The 19,954-nt window shown below is 41.4% G+C and overlaps 1 protein-coding gene across 2 annotated transcripts in view; it reads left to right on the forward strand.

Moving 5' to 3' along the window:
- The window catches only part of SPAG16 (sperm associated antigen 16), a 392,111-nt gene that overhangs the window by 40,724 nt on the left and 331,433 nt on the right, over positions 1-19,954 (forward strand). For both annotated transcript variants that reach the window (XM_035138897.2, XM_035138915.2), the window contains exon 9: positions 2,576-2,730. In XM_035138897.2, the coding sequence (XP_034994788.1) occupies positions 2,576-2,730 (155 nt within the window). The remainder of the gene's footprint in view (positions 1-2,575; positions 2,731-19,954) is intronic.

The raw sequence follows: 19,954 nt of genomic DNA on the forward strand, positions 1-19,954 counted from the left end.
AAGGCACTCAAAACAGGAGGTCTGTAAATGCTTCTGAGATATTATACTGTGTAACCGTAATGATTTTGTAGAACTTGGGCATGTGTTTGATCAGAAGATGCTATTTAAACCTCTGGGCTTTCCTAGTTCTGTAGCAGTTTGCAAGTATGTATATTTCACAAACTAACACAATTCCACGAGCAATGTAACTGCCAGACAACCACAGCTACTGAGTGAGAGAAGCAGCTTCCAAACAAATAAAAAATTTCTGTGATGTGTAATGCTTAGGGAAATACTCTGAGACATGATACTTGTAACAGTTGTTAAAAAGCTTTTAAAGTATTTACTGTATGAGGCTAGCATCTTGTGTAAGAAACAGTTCTTTTCACATGCGTCCCTTCAAATAAAGTAGTTAAGTTGGTCATTAGTCTTCAGTTACTTTTATTTCAAGGGTTTTTGCTCAAAGAGAAGTTATTCTGGGGCAGGCCCCATGAATGGGAACTGTGAAGAGAACATAGCTGTTTATTTCAGTGGGGCTTACTTCCTAGTCCATGGTGCCCTTTGAATGCAGGCATCATGGTAAAAATGAGAGAATAGTTTTACATACAGAAAGGATTTTTCAGTTTATTTGTTTTAGATGCACATTTTCCTTTAGTGTTGGATTTTGTGTACTTTTCAAGAATGACAATTCAAATGACTTCAGTTTACCCATATGGCCATCACAGTCAATTTTACAGAACATTGAAGCACGCAATGCAAAAAGGTATATGTTATCTGGAAAACATACATAGACTGGTTGGCCTAAATCTTTAAACAGACTTGATTTAACAAACAGTTTTCCACACTGGTGTTTGCAGTTTTTAAATATATATATTCATTGATACTTATCAAAAGCTATCCAAAAGTTCATACACAGTACAAAGTATCTTTTTATAATACACCAGAATAAAAAATATTTTTGAAATCTAATATAAAAAGGAACAGGAGCAAAAAGAAAGAAGAAAAGTAAATTTCCTGATTAACAGAAACATTAGAAATCGTAGCCAGCAAAGAATCAAATAGGTTATCCTACGGATATATATTAAAAGTCAGAAAAATAAATAATATTTAAAATAATCAAGAAATTAATGGTACAGCTGGATTTACAGCAACTTTCATCAGCCTCATGTGCAGGGCTTTTTTCAGCCGGAACTCACTGGAACTCAGTTCTGGCACCTCTCAAGTGGGCACCATTGTCATCAATATGGAACAAGGGAGGTGTTCATGGTGAATTTCAGCACCTCTTTTTCTAGAAAAATAAGTACTGCTCATTATTCCAGCAGTTGTAACCTTCAAACTTAACAGTTCTGTTGAATTTCACACAAGGAAATTGACAGGAATTATGATGCTGACCTTAAGCGTTAAGATGGTATTAAAATGGCAAAAGCAGTTCAGTGGCAGACACTGACCACCAGAGAAGGCATCTTGGGGACTCTTGATGGAAAGCTCAATTAATATGTTGACCCAGCTGTTTAAAAAGATGAATGCCATGTTAGGGAGCATTAGGAAAGGGAAATTTGTGGTGCAGCTGCACTTGGAATAGTGTGTACAGTTCTGGTACCTACATCTCAAAAAGGATATTGTAAAGCTGGGAAAACAGCAAAGTGATAAAGTGACTGGTACAACTCACCTGTGAGGGAACAGTACATTGTTTGAGGCTTTTTATATTAGAAAAAAAAGCATAAAACCTGCATTTGAATGCTGTTTCAAATGGGTTTGTAATATTATGTTACATTGTATTATCTATCTACGGTAGTACCACTTCAAGTAATAAATAAATAAAAAGTATGCATGGTATGAAGATTTTGTAGTGTTTTATATGGTAGCATTTTTCTTAGTAGCGCATTTGTACTGTTGTGAACTGCCCATGGAATCAGTGATGTAGGGCAACACAGAAGGATCTGGTCCATATTAGTTCCCTTTTGATATTGTAAATGTGAATGTTGCATCATCTTTCATGTGAAAGGCAATGGCCCCAATGCAGATAGTCCATTTTGTGCTCTTTTTTAGTCAGAGCTTTTTCTGTCATTCTCAAATTGCTATCCAGCTTTTCAACTGGAGAGAATATAATGAGACACTTGTGACTTGTGGTTGTGGAGTTGTACGTACAGATATGCTTTCATAATTTGCATTTTTAGAGCTTTGCTAAATAAAAAAACAAAAAAGATTCTAATGTTGTGACTGCAGTCCTCTTCTCCCAAATACTGTTGATTTTCAAACAATATGGATTCTTCTGCTCTGTGGTTCTTCAGGCTCTGCATAATGGTGCCCACATTGACACTAGTAGTGCCATCTTCTGGGTGTGTACAGATCAGTTGCCAGGAATGTTCGAAAGAGTTTATTTAGTATGGATGAGGGCCAATGAGCTATCTGTTCCATTTGAGATTCCAGTTTAGATTGCCAATCCTTGTTGTATTGGATTGAAATCACAAACAAGTTGGGCAAATTAATCAGGGATTAATTTGTTTTATAGTAGAACAAATTTATGCATGCTTAATTTCTACCAAAAATGATTTCTTTAAAAAAAATAATAAACTAAACTGCTTTTATTTTATAGCCGGCCGTAAGAGTGAAAGAGAAGATGGATTACAGGGACCTTCCCAGAAAGCTCTCAAAGAAGCCAAGGAACAAAAAGTAAATACCGGTACTGGTGTTAATCCTTATGACTCAGCCAAAGATCCAACAAAACAGATGGGCAAGAGATATCCAAAGGTATGCAAATTCTCATTTTGCCTATTTTTGTAGAATTTGGCCTCATGTTCAGTGTTTTAATATTGTTACAAAAAGTATTGGGTTCTTGTAACAGCAAACACCACCATGATTAACCACATCACTGTTTGCTGCAAGATTCTGTAGCTTCCTACAGCCTATCCCTCTTTGTATTCCAGAAGCCAGTTGGTGACTCCTGTGTAGCATCAGTGCTGTTGGTATAAACTGGTTCTGGATCCTGAGGCTTACAGCTGAGAAATACTGGCTCTTCTAATTTTTTTCTATGTGGACAGAGGATGGTTCAGAAGTGTTAAAGGGGGGCAGCTATACAGTGGAACCTCAAACGCTTCAGAAATTGAACGTTTTGGCTTTCTGATGCCAACAACCCGGAAGTGAATGCTTCCATTTTCGAACGTGCCTCCGAAGTTGACCGGCTTCTGAGGCGCGTTTCTCATTTTTTTTCAATGGATTTTGCCAACTGGAAATTGTGCCCTGGTTGTTGCACGTTTCGGAAGTCAAACGGTCTTCCAGAATGGATTACGTTCAGCAACCAAGGTTCCACTGTATGAGAAAGTTGCTAGGGGGCACCTTGAGGATAATGGAGTAAAGGTACAGACAACTCCTCAATTGTGTGGGGGTTGCATTCTGGGTCATCGTGCACATCGGCAGAGCGGGCAGAGCCCACTCCACCCCATTTCGCCCCCTCCCCATTCAGCCCCCTTCTAGGGCCAAAAGCAGTGTGTGTTGGCAGTTGTGCGCAAATTGAGCGTGCACAAAATGGCTGCTGCCTGTATTATATTTGGGTAAGGAGAACTTGAAAAATGTATTTCTGTTCATGAAATAGTCACAATCCAGTCCAACGTAAAGCACATTCTATTGATTTCAAGTCCTGTTCACCCTGTAAGTAACACTGTCTCATCCACATTCTAACCAGCCGAGCTATCCAGGCCAAGGCACACCTTTTATGTTTCTCCTGCCAGGAAGATGTTCAAGTTCCCATTCCATGTTTTTCTGAAGCTTTATCTGTTTCCTTTCTGTTACAACAAAAGTTGTGTGTATGGAATAAGCGGTATTCTGTTAGTACAACCCCAACCCAGGAATTTCCTTTTCTGTGCTTAATATTGTCCTTTTTGGCTTTTCCCTCCGGCTTACGTTCATGGTTATATTAGTTGTGTTAGGAAGATGTGTTCCTCCTTTTGCTTGTTGCGTCAGGTGGATACTTTCTCAACCCCCTTCATATTTTGAAAGGCCTGTATGTGGGGGTTGCCATAGCTGCCAAGTCTCCCGTATTCCCTGGGAAACCCCCGTTTTCCCAGCCGTTTCCCGCTGGCAGCCCAGATTTTTAAAAACCCCGTAAATCCCCCGGCCCCAGGAGGCTCCTTCTGTGCATGTTTGGAGTCTCTGGACATGCGGAGAAGCGATTTCTGGTGCTGCAACCATTTTGGAAATGGGCAGAGCATGCGTAGAAGCAACTTCCGGTGTTGGTCTGCCCAGTTCCAAAATGGCCGCAGCGCGACTTCCGGTTCCGCGCAGCTGCCGATCCTGGATTTTTCAATCTGGAAGTTAGGACCTATGTGAACTGCATAGCCCTGTCATGCCTGCGAGGCACACCCCTTCCTGCCACATATGAAGAGTTGTACTATCTTGGCTGGTTTGGGGGTGGGTCTTAATGGAACATTTAGCCATGCTAGGGTCTTCTTCACTGTCTGAGGTTTTTGGGGAACAGAAGTCAGACTTGAGGGAAATAGATCTGCTTCAGATCAGTTTTACCTTAGCGTTTTGTATTCTAAGTGGCATAGGCCTCAAAATCAGAAGAGCTCTCACATTAAGCATCTGTCTTGGTTGCCAGATGAGCCATGCCCGTCTGAGCTCAGAATTCTTTAATCCTAAATGTATGTCTTTTGATGTCCATTTATTCAATTTGCACTGTAATGTCATCTCAGGATATTTCTGACTGCAAGATCTATGATGTAATTTTTACTAAAGATGCCAGGCTGAACTCTGAATATATGAAGAATGATGTCCTCGGTTTGGTATTTTAAAATTAAATTGAACCATAAGAGGGTTGTTTATCTGCGGGAATTAACTTTCCTGTGAGATGCATGTTTACTTAGCTCAGATATACCCAGACATACCCCTGCCCATAGGTGCCATCTAGGGTGTGTCGGGGGGGGGCAAGGGCCCCCTCCCCCAAAATCTGCAGTGGCTGTGCATGCACACCGCATAACATGCTCACATTAATTCCACAGCACGTCGCACAGCATGTTGACATTACACACTTTACACAGCGCTGGCCCCCTCAATCTCGTTTGTCCCTGCCTAGGACCAGCTCCAGCACTTTCAACTGTCCGAACATCTCCTGCTGCTTGAAACAATCCCACCCTTTCTCTCTTGGCATCTTTGGAACACCTCCTAGTTCAGCCTTTCCCAACCTAGTGCCCTCCAGATGTTTGGAGTATGACCATTTGCCATACTTCCTGGGGCTGGTGGGAGTTGAAGTCTAAAACATCTGTTGAATATCAGGTTGGGGAAACTGCCCTATTACCAGGACCCTGTGACTAACCAAAGTATGTGTAACTGAAATAACAGCATTACTTCTGCATTACTACTAAACTACTTCTGCCTCCATTTTCATTTTCTTCCTCTACTGTTTCCAGTGTCTGTTTTTTCAAGTTCCTTGGGGAAAGAACTTCTCATACCATTTTGGGGGGTGAAGCATAGCTGATGGGTCATTACCTAGAACCAAGGCCCACTGAAATTGTGGCTTGCTGCTAGACAGTTAATAGTTAGCTGGTAAATTAGTCACAATTTTTGGACCTCTATGTGATATTGTAGTTAACGATGATAATTGTTAATACTTATTTCCATTTTAATGCCTCTTTTTATAAGTTATTCATGAATGGTTTTCCACCACTGAAGTGTGATTCAAATACCAAGTAGGAACGCCAAAGCCTTAAGCCTAACTGAAAGGGCTCAGGTGCTCATTTATGGCAGTATTTATTTTAGAAGTTAATAATTCTATCCTGAATTATGGATTTTCCTCCTAAATCTTTTTCACAATATTTAAACAAAGCTCTGCATATGTAAATATATCCAAAAGAAATAAAATCAGCATTAGCATTTACCGTAGTTTTTCCTGATGCTGAATCACACTAATATGCCACAAGTAAATTGGACTTATGTAATATTACTTTTTCTGATACCTAGTGTTATTTACATTGTATTTTTTAAACATCGTTTGACTTCTGGGAGTATAAAATTGAATCTTAATTGTTTTCATATTGTGCTGAAACTATATGAGCAAGAAGATGCCAAGTCTACATGCCAACTGGTTTATGAATTAATAATTAGCAGGATTAGTATGCTTCATAGTCAACCCTTGGAATGCATATTTGGTGTCTTAAAAATAATTTGTCACTTTCCTCAGTTGGTTTTCCTTCTGACAAGATTGTAGATACTTATTTCTTGTCTATTGATTCACAACAGGTTCTAGTTCTCCAGTGCGCTGTGTTCTGACCACAGTTTAACAACATACTGCACTTGTGCCTCTACAGCAGGCATCCCCAAACTTCGGCCCTCCAGATGTTTTGGACTACAATTCCCATCATCCCTGACCACTGGTTCTCTTAGCTAGGGATCATGGGAGTTGTAGGCCAAAACATCTGGAGGGCCGCAGTTTGGGGATGCCTGCTCTACAGGTTTAAGAGGTGACCTCACAGATTTTAGGGGGATTAGCAATGGGTGTGGTTCCTTTGTTAACTAGCAGCTTTCATTACTAAATCCTTATCCTTTTACTACAAAAGCCAGTGTGTAAGTGTTGGGTATTTGAATTTGGTCCATAACAATGCAAGTGCTTAGTTTTATTTTAGCAGAACATGCTGCTTTTGCTGGCCCATAGTGATCCTATACATATCTACTCAGAAGTAAACTCATTTGAGTTCAGTAGGACTTATTGTCATGTATATTTGTATAGGATTGCTGCCTTGAAATTATATCTGCTTCCACCACTTCATTCAATTTTGAAATGTTACTAATTATTGTATACATTGCGAAATGCTCCTTCGTGTTTATTTGAAATAGAATTTGAAAAAGAATACTATACTCAACATCAAGTACTAAGAGAATTTGAAATGTATTCCTGAAATAATTAGTGAGTGTTTTAAAGGATTGTAGATAAATGACTAGTAAATGTTTCTATATTTTATTCACAATAATTCTATGTCTGGTACTTCAGCAGCCATCCTTTCATTTTTAATTTTCTCACAAAAAAGGTTGAGAGTTATCATCTCCAAAAACCTCACTTTGGAATGCTGGATTCAAATTACTGAGTCCCAACTGTTGTTCCTGCAATCTTATTCCTAGATGCTCCTTTGTTTCTGAATTACAGCATGGAAATATGCTGAGCAAGGTGAGATAGTTCATGCTGCAGCTTTTGTCTTCCCCCTACATTGGGATTTAGTGTTAATCTGATTCCTGAGAAAGGGTCCTGGGTTCAGCAAAAGCCTGTACCCAAGTCCCTAAAAGGCTATTGCAGATCAATACCTCCTTAAAACTTCAGTTGGCACTTGTAGCAGCTGTTAGCTTGATTCCCTGCTTCTACTTTCTCCAAAGTAGAGAAAGTACTTTTCAAGCAGTAGAGCCAGTGTAACACAAAACAAATCTTCACTTTCTAGCAGGACGCCCCTCAATATTGCACAGCCTGTGACAGGCCCTGTCAGGCATAAATGCAGCCACAGTGGACCATGCTGGGTGTCCTCCCGCTGCATGACATCACACACATGTGCCAGGCTCCCCAAAGTTGGGGAGAACCCGGTGCGTGAGCTGCCTGGGCATGCCCTGATGCTGTCCAGAGTGGACTGGCTCGATGTAAGTGTTTGCTTTTCAGACTAAGGGCTTATTCATACTTCTCTGCCCCCTTCATTGCTGCCCCAGGGAAGATCACTCTATAGTGCTCAGAGGAGTTCAGAGATGTTTTTCTTAAAAAAAAAATAAGTACCCTTGTTTCTCAACACACACACACACACACACACACACACACACACAGGCCAGCACAAAGTAAGAGTACCTACATACAGAAGTTGTTGTTGTTGTTTGTTGTTTAGTCATTTAGTTGTGTCCGACTCTTCGTGACCCCATGGACCAGAGCACGCCAGGCACTCCTATCTTCCACTGCCTCCCGCAGCTTGGTCAAACTCATGTTGGTAGCTTCGAGAACACTGTCCAACCATCTCGTCCTCTGTCATCCCCTTCTCCTTATGCCCTCAATCTTTCCCAACATCAGGGTCTTTTCCAGGGAGTCTTCTCTTCTCATGAGGTGGCCAAAGTATTGGAGCCTCAGCTTCACGATCTGTCCTTCCAGTGAGCACTCAGGGCTGATTTCCTTAAGAATGGATAGGTTTGATCTTCTTGCAGTCCATGGGACTCTCAAGTGTCTCCTCCAGCACCATAATTCAAAAGCATCAATTCTTCAGCGATCAGCCTTCTTTATGGTCCAGCTCTCACTTCCATACATCACTACTGGGAAAACCATAGCTTTACCTATACGGACCTTTGTCGGCATGGTGATGTCTCTGCTTTTTAAGATGTTGTCTAGGTTTGTCATTGCTTTTCTCCCAAGAAGCAGGGGTCTTTTAATTTCGTGACTGCTGTCACCATCTGCAGTGATCATGGAGCCCAAGAAAGTAAAATCTCTGACTGCCTCCATTTCTTCCCCTTCTATTTGCCAGGAGGTGATGGGACCAGTGGCCATGATCTTGGTTTTTTGTATGTTGAGCTTCAGACCATATTTTGCGCTCTCCTCTTTTACCCTCATTAAAAGGTTCTTTAATTCCTCCCTACTTTCTGCCATCAAGGTTGTGTCATCTGCATATCTGAGGTTGTTGATATTTCTTCCGGCAATCTTAATTCCAGTTTGAGATTCATCCAGTCCAGCCTTTCGCATGATGAATTGTGCATATAAGTTAAAGCAGGGAGACGATATACAGCCTTGTCGTACTCCTTCCCCAATTTTGAACCAACCAGTTGTTCCATATCCAGTTCTAAGTGTAACTTCTTGTCCCACATAGAGATTTCTCAGGAGACAGATGAGGTGATCAGGCACTCCCATTTCTTTAAGAACTTGCCATAGTTTGCTGTGGTCGACACAGTCAAAGGCTTTTGCATAGTCAATGAAGCAGAAGTAGATGTTTTTCTGGAACTCTCTAGCTTTCTCCATAATCCAGCGCATGTTTGCTATAGTGCTTTGCTATTGAAGGTTTCTTCCTTCCTTTCTAAATTCTGTTTTAAGGCATTGTCTTGAACCTACTATAAGCCACAATGGGTCACAACAGCACTTTGTAAGGAGACTATCCTGTCACATTTATTATTTCTTGTGGATGAAAACTTCAGCTTTTGTTAGTAGGCTTTCCCCCTCAAAGTCCGCAAAGGAAAACATCTTTGTAGACCCATAAAGCATTTCTGCAGCACCTGTAAACAAATTGTAGCCATGAAGTAATAGAGGACAAATTGAGACTGTCTCCTGTGATTTGAAACTGTTGCAAGCAATTTCCCCAGGTTTCCCTAGGTTAACAAGTAAAGAGAACAATAAACAAATAGTGTGTGTGTGTGTGTGTGTGTGAAATCCACATGTTCTGATACTTTAAAAAAACATTCACGTCGTATGAGTGCTTACTTGTTTGCATAAGAATTTTTTATGCATACCTGTCGTCCTTCAAACAGGACTAAAACTCCACATTTTCTCTATAGAGGTCTTCAGTTCTTAACATTGAATGTCTTCATTTATTATTTTAGCAGTTTAGCAGTTACACAAACAGCAACAGCAGATCTGGATGCTTCTGCTATTTAAAGGTGTCTCCTTGCATGCATTTAGCCCAAGGGGATGGCTCAGCTTGTCTTTTGCGGGCACACACACTAAACCCTGTCTGTGGTGCCTTAGAAGGCCAGAGTATGGGTTCAAATTGGCCACAACTTTATTGAGCCTCAAAAGTGGGGAACTTGACATAGGCCTTGGCAGGTAACCCCCTCATCCCGTCTGGCTGGGGATATGCAGGCTGAGGAGGTGCAGTGGGAGGGGACTGTAAAGCACAAACTTACACAGCATGCCCTTCCACTAACCTTTTGACCTGCCCTTTTCTTTTGACCTGCCCTTTTTATGCAGACCTTAGACAAAAACTTAAGGACTCACTCCTATGCCAACTTAGCCCTGTAGCCAGAGAAAGAAAGGTTTTGTTTTTACTGAATAATGTTACTGAAACAACAGCCTCCTTAGTGGCCAAATTTCTTTTTTTGGCCCTTAAGCGTCGTAAGGTTAAAATTGACAGTGCCGACATGGGTCTAAATGTATAGCCTAATTTATTGTTGGTTTAAGTTTTAAGTTTTTAGATGTCTAGATGTTAAATGTCTAGATGTTTTAAATTTTGTATGGATATCTTTATTTCTGACTGATTGTCGAATAAAATTGAATTGAATTGAATTGAATCATTCAAATAGTGTGTGTGTGTGCTGCGTCATGTGATCAATTATGTGGGGCAGGGCTTACCTGGGCCCCCAAATATTTTATTCAAGTTGGTACTCCTGGTGCTCACTCTAATGTGTGATTTATTTTAGAAACTAACCTTGATTAAATTTAGACCTCTTAAGTGAAACTGAGAATGTATTAATATTATCTTCCCCTAGTCATTGCATGGGGTTCAACTGCCATGGTTATTTCAATACTAATCACTTAGTTGCATTTCCCCACATATTTTAATGGCTCTTTATTTGAATTGAAGCCTTTCCTTCCACATTCATGCTGAGAATAGCTGTATTATTTTGTGCGGGACATTTAGGAGCTACTGAGTCAATGGCCATGGTCAGTTTTTAGCTATGCCATTGAATGAGCAGCTATTGACATCGCTGGGCAAGTGCCCCAACTAGACAAATTTGGAACCATAGTTCCAGTTGAATCCATAATTCTCCAGAGAATGCTGAAGTCTTCCAGTACAATAGGTTTGAAGGTTCTCAGCACCAAATTTCAGCTGTTGGTTTAGTCAGAGCTTATCCAGGCTTCCTTTTGTGCCGTGTTTCTAGGCATAGGTCAGCACTTTAAAGCTCTGTATCCAAGTGGGTTGTTATTTTGCCCTGGAGCTTTCCCTGCAAAAACTTGCTCTTTACTGCTGAATTAGCGCAAACAGCAATCTGCGAAAACCCCAAATTGTCGTTTATTCTGATTTAGCGTTAAAGAGTGGGTTTTCCTGTGGAAAGTGGCGGGGCAAAAAAAGGGGGGGCAAAGCGGTCAGAAATGGAGTTTTAGAACACAAGCCTATGCCTAGAAAGCCCGGGGCAAAAGGTACGTGTGGACGAGCCCTCAGAGAAAATGTTATTTCCAACAGATTCCTTTTGGGGAATTGGAAACAACTTTCTTTCCATGTCGTTATCCCCTCTCTTCCTTTTTCCCTGCCCCACTGCACACACTCTAAATCTTAACTGAGAGCTAATCAAGGAAGAATAGGGTATCATTCAGACACTGCTTTCAGGTAGCAGAAAGAACCTCATTTCTGTCAAGACTGCAAGTTTAGAAGAGATTATTGTGAGTGCACCAAAATAACAAATCTTTTGTGTAAGTTTGTGGCACTTTTTAGAGTACAATTCATTTTTAACTCACATGCCATCTGCTGTAGCCCCCATAAATAATTTATCCCCCTGTCTAGAGATTTTAGAGTGAGTTACAGCTCTTGAATAACAATTTGCACTTAGGATAGCCACAAAAGCATATGGTATTACATTTTGTTGTATAGAGGCCAGGTGGTAATAAACTGATTTTATTCTTCTTCAGCTTTTTCTGCACCAGGAAATGGATTCACAGTAAAACAAAATGAGTGCACCAACTCTTTGTGATATTATAGTTGCAAACTTTTTGGGAAGGTATTAAAAAACTCTGAAAGAAGTGCAAGCACAGGCACATTTCAACAGGGTTTCTGGATTTGTCTTGTGTGTGTGTTTGTGTGATGGTTGGAGGTCAAGGTGGTTCAGTATTAAACTGAAATTTAAATTCAAAAGGATCTCACCTGAAAAGAAACAATTCATGAATACAGTAGAATTATTGGGAAACTAGAAACAGTGTTCTGGGCTTAGCCTGTTCACTCCCAAATTCATCCATGCATCTTCCCCCGGCCCTAGTCACATCTGCACCATACATTTAAAGCACATGGTTTCTCCGAAAGAATCCTGGGAACTGTAGTTTGTTAGAGGTACTGGGAATTGTAGCTCTATGAGGGTGTACTACAATTCAGAGGGTTATTTAGAGGAAGCCATGAGCTTAAATGTATGGTGTGGATATATGATCTCTCCACTTAAATTAGCTCTTTACTCCATGCAGCTTTGGTACCTTCCCACTGTAGCAAATTTCTGCTACAGCAAGCTGGATAATTGTATTTCTGTGAGAAATGAGTTTAAGAATTGCCCAGCATTTTTTGTTTGGCACCCCAGACAGAGGCTCAGGGAAATATTGTCCTTTTGCCTCTAGTGGCACACCTCAGCTAACAGCTTTGCAGGTTTCTGAAGGATATTAAAATGTAGTTGTCCCAAGAATGCTTTTGAGACTCTCTGGTATGGGGCCAGGCATGCAGCTCAGTGTTCAACTGGGAAAGGAAGTTTAAAATGAAACCAGTCATTACTGCAGATGTGTTTGGATATAAACAAGAACTCGGGATGACAAACAGGACGGGGATCATTATTGACGCAGGGTCCCATGGAATGTGGTTTCCTTTCTTTCTAAAAATATTTCTGGGAGCCAATCAGTCTCAGCTCTCAATCCTGCAATAATCAACTGCTGTTAATTGGCTCACTGAATTGTTACTAGGGTAATTCCTTCACCTACCCCTAATACTGGTTGGGATTCAGACTGCTGGCTATGTGAGGACATTATTGTTTGTCTGTTCCTACTTCAAAACATCTTCATGAGAAATGGAAGGTCCACATTCTTATATATTAGCTGTATTTTGTTGATATTTGTGTCTTATCAGGCCACTCTTATACAAAAACCAGTAGCCCAGGAGATATCTCTGATACAATTACCAGCAAATCATTAATTGTTTATAAATGTGTTTACTAGTTTATTTTGGTACTAATAAATGAACACTTCTTATAATTTTATTGAGACCATTAGGACGAACATAGAAACTTACACTTAGTGTTAATATGTTTCATCTGTCTCAAGAACCCTTTTAAAGACTCATTAATATTTCTGTTACAAGAAAAAAAATAGGAAGGTTTTGAAAAGGCTTCAAGAAGTGGTGCAGTTAAAATTTCATTTTAGTGCATAGTGAGCCCATTGGAAAAATGTGTGTGCGTGATGAACACACACTAAACAATCTAGTGTTTGCTTACATTTTCTCATGAAATATATTTAGTTTTTAAAATAAATGTAAGTTGGAAGCTAAACTCCACCGATGTCAACAGTAGCATCTCCACTCATGCATAAGGACTGCTACCAATTCTTTACACACACACACACTCAGTATAGTTCCCAGGCCCGTCTTAACCACATCCAGCACCATGGCGCAAAGGTCCCTCCGACGCCCCCTCCCTTCCCAAAATTTAGCCTGGGGCGGAGGGCGCCGTTGGGGATGGAGGGAAACGAAGACAGAAACCGCCACCGCCACAGGGGCTGGAAGATGGCAGTTGGGATGGGGAGCAGGGCCATCTTAAGCATGCTCGGCGCCCTGGCGCGCCAGATCCCACGTAGGGGGGCTGCCGCGGGCGCAGCTGCACTGCGCCACCCAGCGTGCCATAGGGCCAGCCCTGGGCCAGGGGGCACTGCCTGCCACCTGTTGTGACGCCCCTGCCGCTGAACAGTGGAGGCGCGCCTGGGGCAGCCTCAGCCGCGCCTCTCAGTGGGAGCGGGCCTAGAGCCGGCCCTGATAGTTCCTGATATACTCCAAAAAGTCTCTTGGGAGAGTTAAGGTACTCTTAAGTGGTATATGATGTGGCATGAGGAATGACAGTTTCAGAATAGTATTTTATTTATTTAACATAAGTTACATGCTGCTTAATCACAGTGTAAAATAAACATAAAAAATACCAATTAAATCAGATGTTAAAAACAAGTGGACTATCAAATATAAGTAAAATCCATGATGGGTGGGTCTACACACACACACACACACACACACACACACACATGTTGAAGTACATGCCATAATTACATGTCTGAGTAAGTTTGGTCAACTAGAACATGTTTAGGCAGTCTAAGTAATACAGCAAAGGTGCCGCCCTAACATTGACAGGGAAACAAGTCACGGAGTGATTGATTTTGCATTACAACAAAATTACTCACAAAGGAGGAGGATAGGGACTTAGGTGCCAGCTGTGTGACCTCCTAGGCACCTCACCAGGTCTAGGTTCCAGCAGCCTTCACTGCTGCCCTCTTACTGAAATATTAGCCTTGCCTCCTAATGGCATCTCAGGTAGTACTTCTGTTCGTAATGCTGAAGAAGGATGGCAACATCTGCTCAATTTTACATCTTGGAGGTGGTAATTACCAAGAACTAAACTGTTCAGGATAGTTTATTTGACCAACATCCTCCTCTTCATATATACACTTCAGTTGTGTCATATATGCGTTGTTTGGCATATTTGTGAAGCTAAATGATGCTTATTCCCATGTTTCTGTTCAACCTCAGTACAGAACGTTTCTGAGCTTTGCAGTTGGTGCTGGCTGCTTCTGATACTGGATACTGCCATTTAGATTCACCCCAGCACATCACATGTTTACCAGATGTATGCTAGTGGTGGCCATGTAATGGCCATAACTAGGCATTTTTGTCTTTTCATTTACAGATGACTGGCTCTTTGCCTGTTTCATATGTCACCTTTCTGTGCTTATGTCGTGTTTCCACTCAGTAACATAAGTTCATTAGAGCAATCCTGGCCTTTTTTCCTGCCATGCATGCCTTTCCTGCAATTGTGTAGATGCCATTGTTCCTCTTACCTTGCCATTTGGGCAGAACTGCAATAGCACACCAGAGTCAGCATTTACTTGACTGCATGCCAGCCTTAGTTATCTGCCAGACACCGTTCTGGATACATCTGCTTCAGCTGATGATACCCCATATATTCAGTGAGTCCAGGTATGTCACACAAGATTTCCAGCAGCATACCTGTCACTCATTTGTGGACTCATCAACCTTGGTTCACTAAACCTTTACAGTTGGCCAATTCCGCATGCTGTTTTCTGCTGTGAGAATCAGACATCAGTGCTGCATGGCCCAGATTGCTTGCTCTCTTAAGAGGCTTTCTCTTGTTCCTCAGGGATATGATCAGCATGCTTTGTATGGGACTGATCAAGGGATGACTTCTGTCCCTCTGTTTGTTTTCATGCAGTCTGCACCCATAGCATACTGGCTTTACTAATACAGTGGTACCTTGGTTCGCATACGTCTTGGTCTGCATACATTTTGGATTACAAAAACGTCAAACCGTGCATATCCCGGTTTGTAAACTTTTTTGGGATTACAACCCATTTTTTTTGGTTCACGAACAATTTTTTTTGGGGGGGGGGGCATTGATGAAAGCGTGCCTTGGGTTACAACCTGTTTTGGTTTACAAACGGACCTCCGGAACGAATTATGGTTGTAAACCAAGGTACCACTGTATAGAAAAAAAATGTTAGCTGGTAGATTGATTTTTTGGCTGCCCTTTTATAAATAGTCTCACCTATGAAATATAGTTGAGGGGAAAAGATTTAAAACTTCTTCCCCTTCTGGACAACTTTATGTAAAAGAAAACCCAAACCTCTCAATCTTTTGGAAGCCTTCTATAGTAGCATGGAAGGCTTTGACTGTTTTTTCCTTCTTAAAAAATGTTCCTCCCAATTTGGGTGGGAGGAGGAAAAGATTTAAAGACAATCATGGGTGGAATTCAAAGTAGTGATAATAAGCAAATTATTCTGTCACCTATCTCCTTTTCTCTCCCTGTGTGCTGTTCTGGAGGTATACCCTGACCCTCCAAAGCAGATTTGGGGAGGGAGTAGGAACACACAGGCAAAAGGGGGTGGGTGGAGAATCCTGTTGAGCTAGTTTCACTGGCTTCCACTAGCACAACATCTTTGTTGGATCTGACCTCAAGATTCCACCAAAGGCAGCATCTTCATATAGATGGAACCATACCAGTCATAATAAAATCTGGCATTGTAAAAAATCTACTCCATTACCACTACAAGCATTCAACATGTAGCAGGCCATTATAGATAATTATTATATATCTATATAATAATGGGGATGTGGGTGGCGCTGTGGGTTAAACCACAGAACCTAGGGCTTGCCAATCAGAAGGTCGGCGGTTCGAATCCCTGCGACGGGGTGAGCTCCTGTTGTTAGGTCCCTGCTCCTATTCGTGCAGTTCGAAAGCATGTCAAAGTGCAAGTAGATAAATAGGTACCGCTATAGCGGGAAGGTAAACGGCGTTTCCGTGCGCTGCTCTGGTTCGCCAGAAGGGGCTTAGTCATGCTGGCCACATGACCTGGAAGCTGTACGCTGGCTCCCTTGGCCAATAAAGCGAGATGAGCGCCACAACCCCAGAGTTGTCCGCGACTGGACCTAATGGTCTGGGGTCCCTTTACCTTTACCTATATAATAATGAGGCATCTGAAAGCAATTTCACAATACAAGAAAACACTGGTAGTTTTGAACTTAGTTTTATTCAGAGCAGACCCACTGAAATTAATAAACACGACTAAGGAAGGTCTTTTGGGTCTATTATTAAAATATAGTTGAATATCACCTATATAAAACAATTACATATATAAAAATAATTTCTAATCTACTACTGATCGCAACCCGGGTAAATAAATGTCCACTTAGAAGTTTTGTTGAAATAGGAAAGTCTTCAACAAGTGTCAAAAAGACAGTAAAAGGGCCTGAAATACAATGAAATTGAGTTCAAAGGGGTAAAGTCCTGATTGTTACAACATGTGGAATGGCTCTCTGGATAAGATAGTATCTGCAGGACCTCCTCTCCTGTAGAGTGCAGTGATTGATTGGGATGCAGCAATCTTTCAGGTATTCTGGTCCCAAGCTGCATAGGACTTCTGTACATCTGTACCATCTCCTTGAACATAGCTTGTTAGCTACTTGGCAGTCAGTGCAATTCTTACAACAGCAACATTCTGTGATGGGGATGTTCTGTCTCAATAAGCAGTCAATCTCCTACATTCTGCAGTAGCTGCAGCTTCCAAGTACTGGTGGAGGAAGAGGGGGGTGGGGGAGCGCATTGCCCCCAGCACCACGATCCCAGTGGGGTGTCATCGTGGCTGCCCCTCCGTGGTGGGAGCCACGGCCCCGCAGATAGCACACCATGCCCCCAGGACGTGCGCTACGCTCCATCGCGCGGTGCGCCACACCCTGGGACGCATTCCATGCTCCCACCTGCTCTCCACCCCCGGTGCCGGAGCATTAATCTCCGCCACTGCTTCCAAGTGAAGCTCAAGAGCAGCCTCACATAGAGCACACTGCAGTAATGGAGGTTATCAGCACATGGGCAACAGAAATTGCCAGCTGCTTTGGCATTTACTTTTACTTACTGAGTCAAGAGACACCTAGTATTAAGCAGGCTGAAAGCAAAAAGTAAGGTTACTGTAACTTCTGTCATAGAGCTTCAGTGTGCTGATGACAACGTAGTGTGTGCACGCTTAGAGGATCACCTCCAAACCATCCTAAATATCTTTGTAGAAGCTTATGAAAAGCTTGGCCTATCACTCAACATCCCAAAAACCAAAGTGCTGCACCAACAAGTACAAAATAACCCCTCTCCAGCGCCACAAATCCAACTCAGTGGTATAACGTTGGAAAACGTTTATCACTTCTCCTACCTAGGCAGTTACCTTTCCACAAGGGCCAACATTGATGCCAAAATCCAGCATCGCCAGAGCTCTGCGAGTGCGGCTTTCTCCCAATTGAAGTGCAGAGTGTTTGAGGACCGGGACATTCACAGGGAAACCAAAATGGTTGTTTACAAAACTATTGTACTACCAACCTTACTATATGCTTGTGAAACATGGACCACATAAACGCCATCTCCAACTCCTCGAAATATTCCATCTACGGTATCTCTGAAAATTTTTACACATCACTTGGGAAGACAGGCAAACTAATATCAGTGTACTGGAAGAAGCAAAGATCACCAGTGTTGAAGCAATGATTCTTCAACATCAACTTCGTTGGACAGGACATGTTGTGCGGATGCCTGATGATCGCCTTCCAAAGCAACTACTCCATTCTGAACTTAAAAATGGAAAGCGTAATGCTGGTGGTCAACTAAAGAGGTTTAAAGACTGTCTCAAGGCAAATCTAAAAAAAAATGTAGTATAAACACTGACAACTGGGAAACACTGGCCTGCGAGCGCTCCAGTTGGAGAACAGCCTTTACCAAAGGTGTCATGGGCTTTGAAGAAACTCGATCTCAGGATGCAAGGGAGAAACATGCTAAGAGGAAGGCACGCTTGGCAAATCCACACCATGATCAACTCCCGCCCAGGAACCAATGTCCCCACTGTGGAAGGACGTGTGGATCCAGAATTGGCCTCCACAGTCACTTACGGACCCATTGTTAAAACTGTGTTTATGGAAGACAATCTTACTCGGCTACAAGTGATCGCCAAAGAGAAAGAGAGAAGAGTATAGAAGACAATCTTACTCGGCTACGAGTGATCGCCAAAGAGGAAAGAGAAGAGTATTAAGCTACTAATTCAGAGCTCTTCAGGAATGGGCTTCCCAACTAATGGTGTTCCTGACACCATAGTGAATATGAAGGCACTTTTTCAAGCTTCATCTGCGCATACGGGCAGATGTAGGTAAGGGGGTGCAATCCTTTCATCTTTCAGAGTAATCTCGTTGATTCAAATGTGACTTATGCATAGGTAACTAGGCATGTAATGACATACCAATAAACAATAAGGATTCTAATAATGTAAAGTGTACTGTATTGTAAATTAGCCTTATGCATATTTTATTATGCACTTATTTATGGTCAGAAATATAAGATTTCTTACAAAACATTGTCACATCTGATCTTATTCCTTGATTTCCTGTGCCTGTTGTGTCATAAAAATATTCAAACTGCTATAATAATAGAAAATCACCATTTGGAAAGGTCATCAGAATTTATTTGACATACTTTTTAAGAGTATGATGTCTTGTGAGATGTTACCTGGCATTGTTCATGTAGCTTCAGATTGGGAGATTATGTCAAGCAGAAAAGAAACAGCTGTAGCTGTAGCACATTTTGCTTCTCCTTTCATCTCTGCAGAATAAAGCAGCAGCTGAAGAAAGTTTCACTTGCTTTAACAGACCTTTAAAACTGGGACTGTGTCAGGAGCAGTCTCAGTTTTCATTTTACTGTTGGCATTATTACTCAAGCTTTGTATGAACAGTTGGATGAGCACAGTTGTCATTGTCTGTGAAGTTACTGCAGTTTTACAATGGCTTTTTTAATTAATCTAACTTTTACTATCTACTGCATATTATCTTTATGTTTATTAAAAAAGAAAGAAAAGAAAATCTGTCAGGGTTATAAAGTGGAATAAGGTAGATTTATGTAGCCACAGCCTTTTGTGGATGATTTTTATGAGTTTTATTAGCAAGCTAAGCAAGGTGTAGTATATAATAAAGTTTTTACTGTGCTCTTTTTTTGCAGTGGTTTTCAACTTTCCCCTGATATTTCAGATGTTTATAAAATAATTGCACTCATGGTTAAATCACATTGCACTACAAAGTGTCTGCAAGAAGTATTGTAGAACGTTTTAAATGAGATTTTTTTTGTATTCAAAAGTATTTCCATGGGGCTTCCTTTCACAGCTACATTTTTTTTTACAATGCCAACCCATAATATTGAAGTATCATATACATGCTTTATATTGACCCAAGTTGAAAATGAAGAATAAGGCTTTAGAGCAGGCATAGGCAACCTTGGCTCTCCAGATGTTTGGGAACTACAACTCCCATGATCCCTAGCTAACAGGACCAGTGGTCATGGATCATGGGAGTTGTAGTTCCAAAACATCTGGAGAGCCAAGGTTGCCTATGCCTGCTTTAGAGAATAGCAGTTCTAAGAATCAAACACACTTTCTGCATGCGGAAGATGTTTTCAGCTCTATGGCTGCATTCATACTGAGCATGAACCACAGTAAGTCCCCGATTTGTATGCTCACCCCCTTCGCATTTTTCCTCTGATGTGGTCACAATGAGATTGGAAG

Source organism: Zootoca vivipara, chromosome 1 (genome assembly GCF_963506605.1).
Source record: "Zootoca vivipara chromosome 1, rZooViv1.1, whole genome shotgun sequence".
NCBI lineage: Eukaryota > Metazoa > Chordata > Lepidosauria > Squamata > Lacertidae > Zootoca > Zootoca vivipara.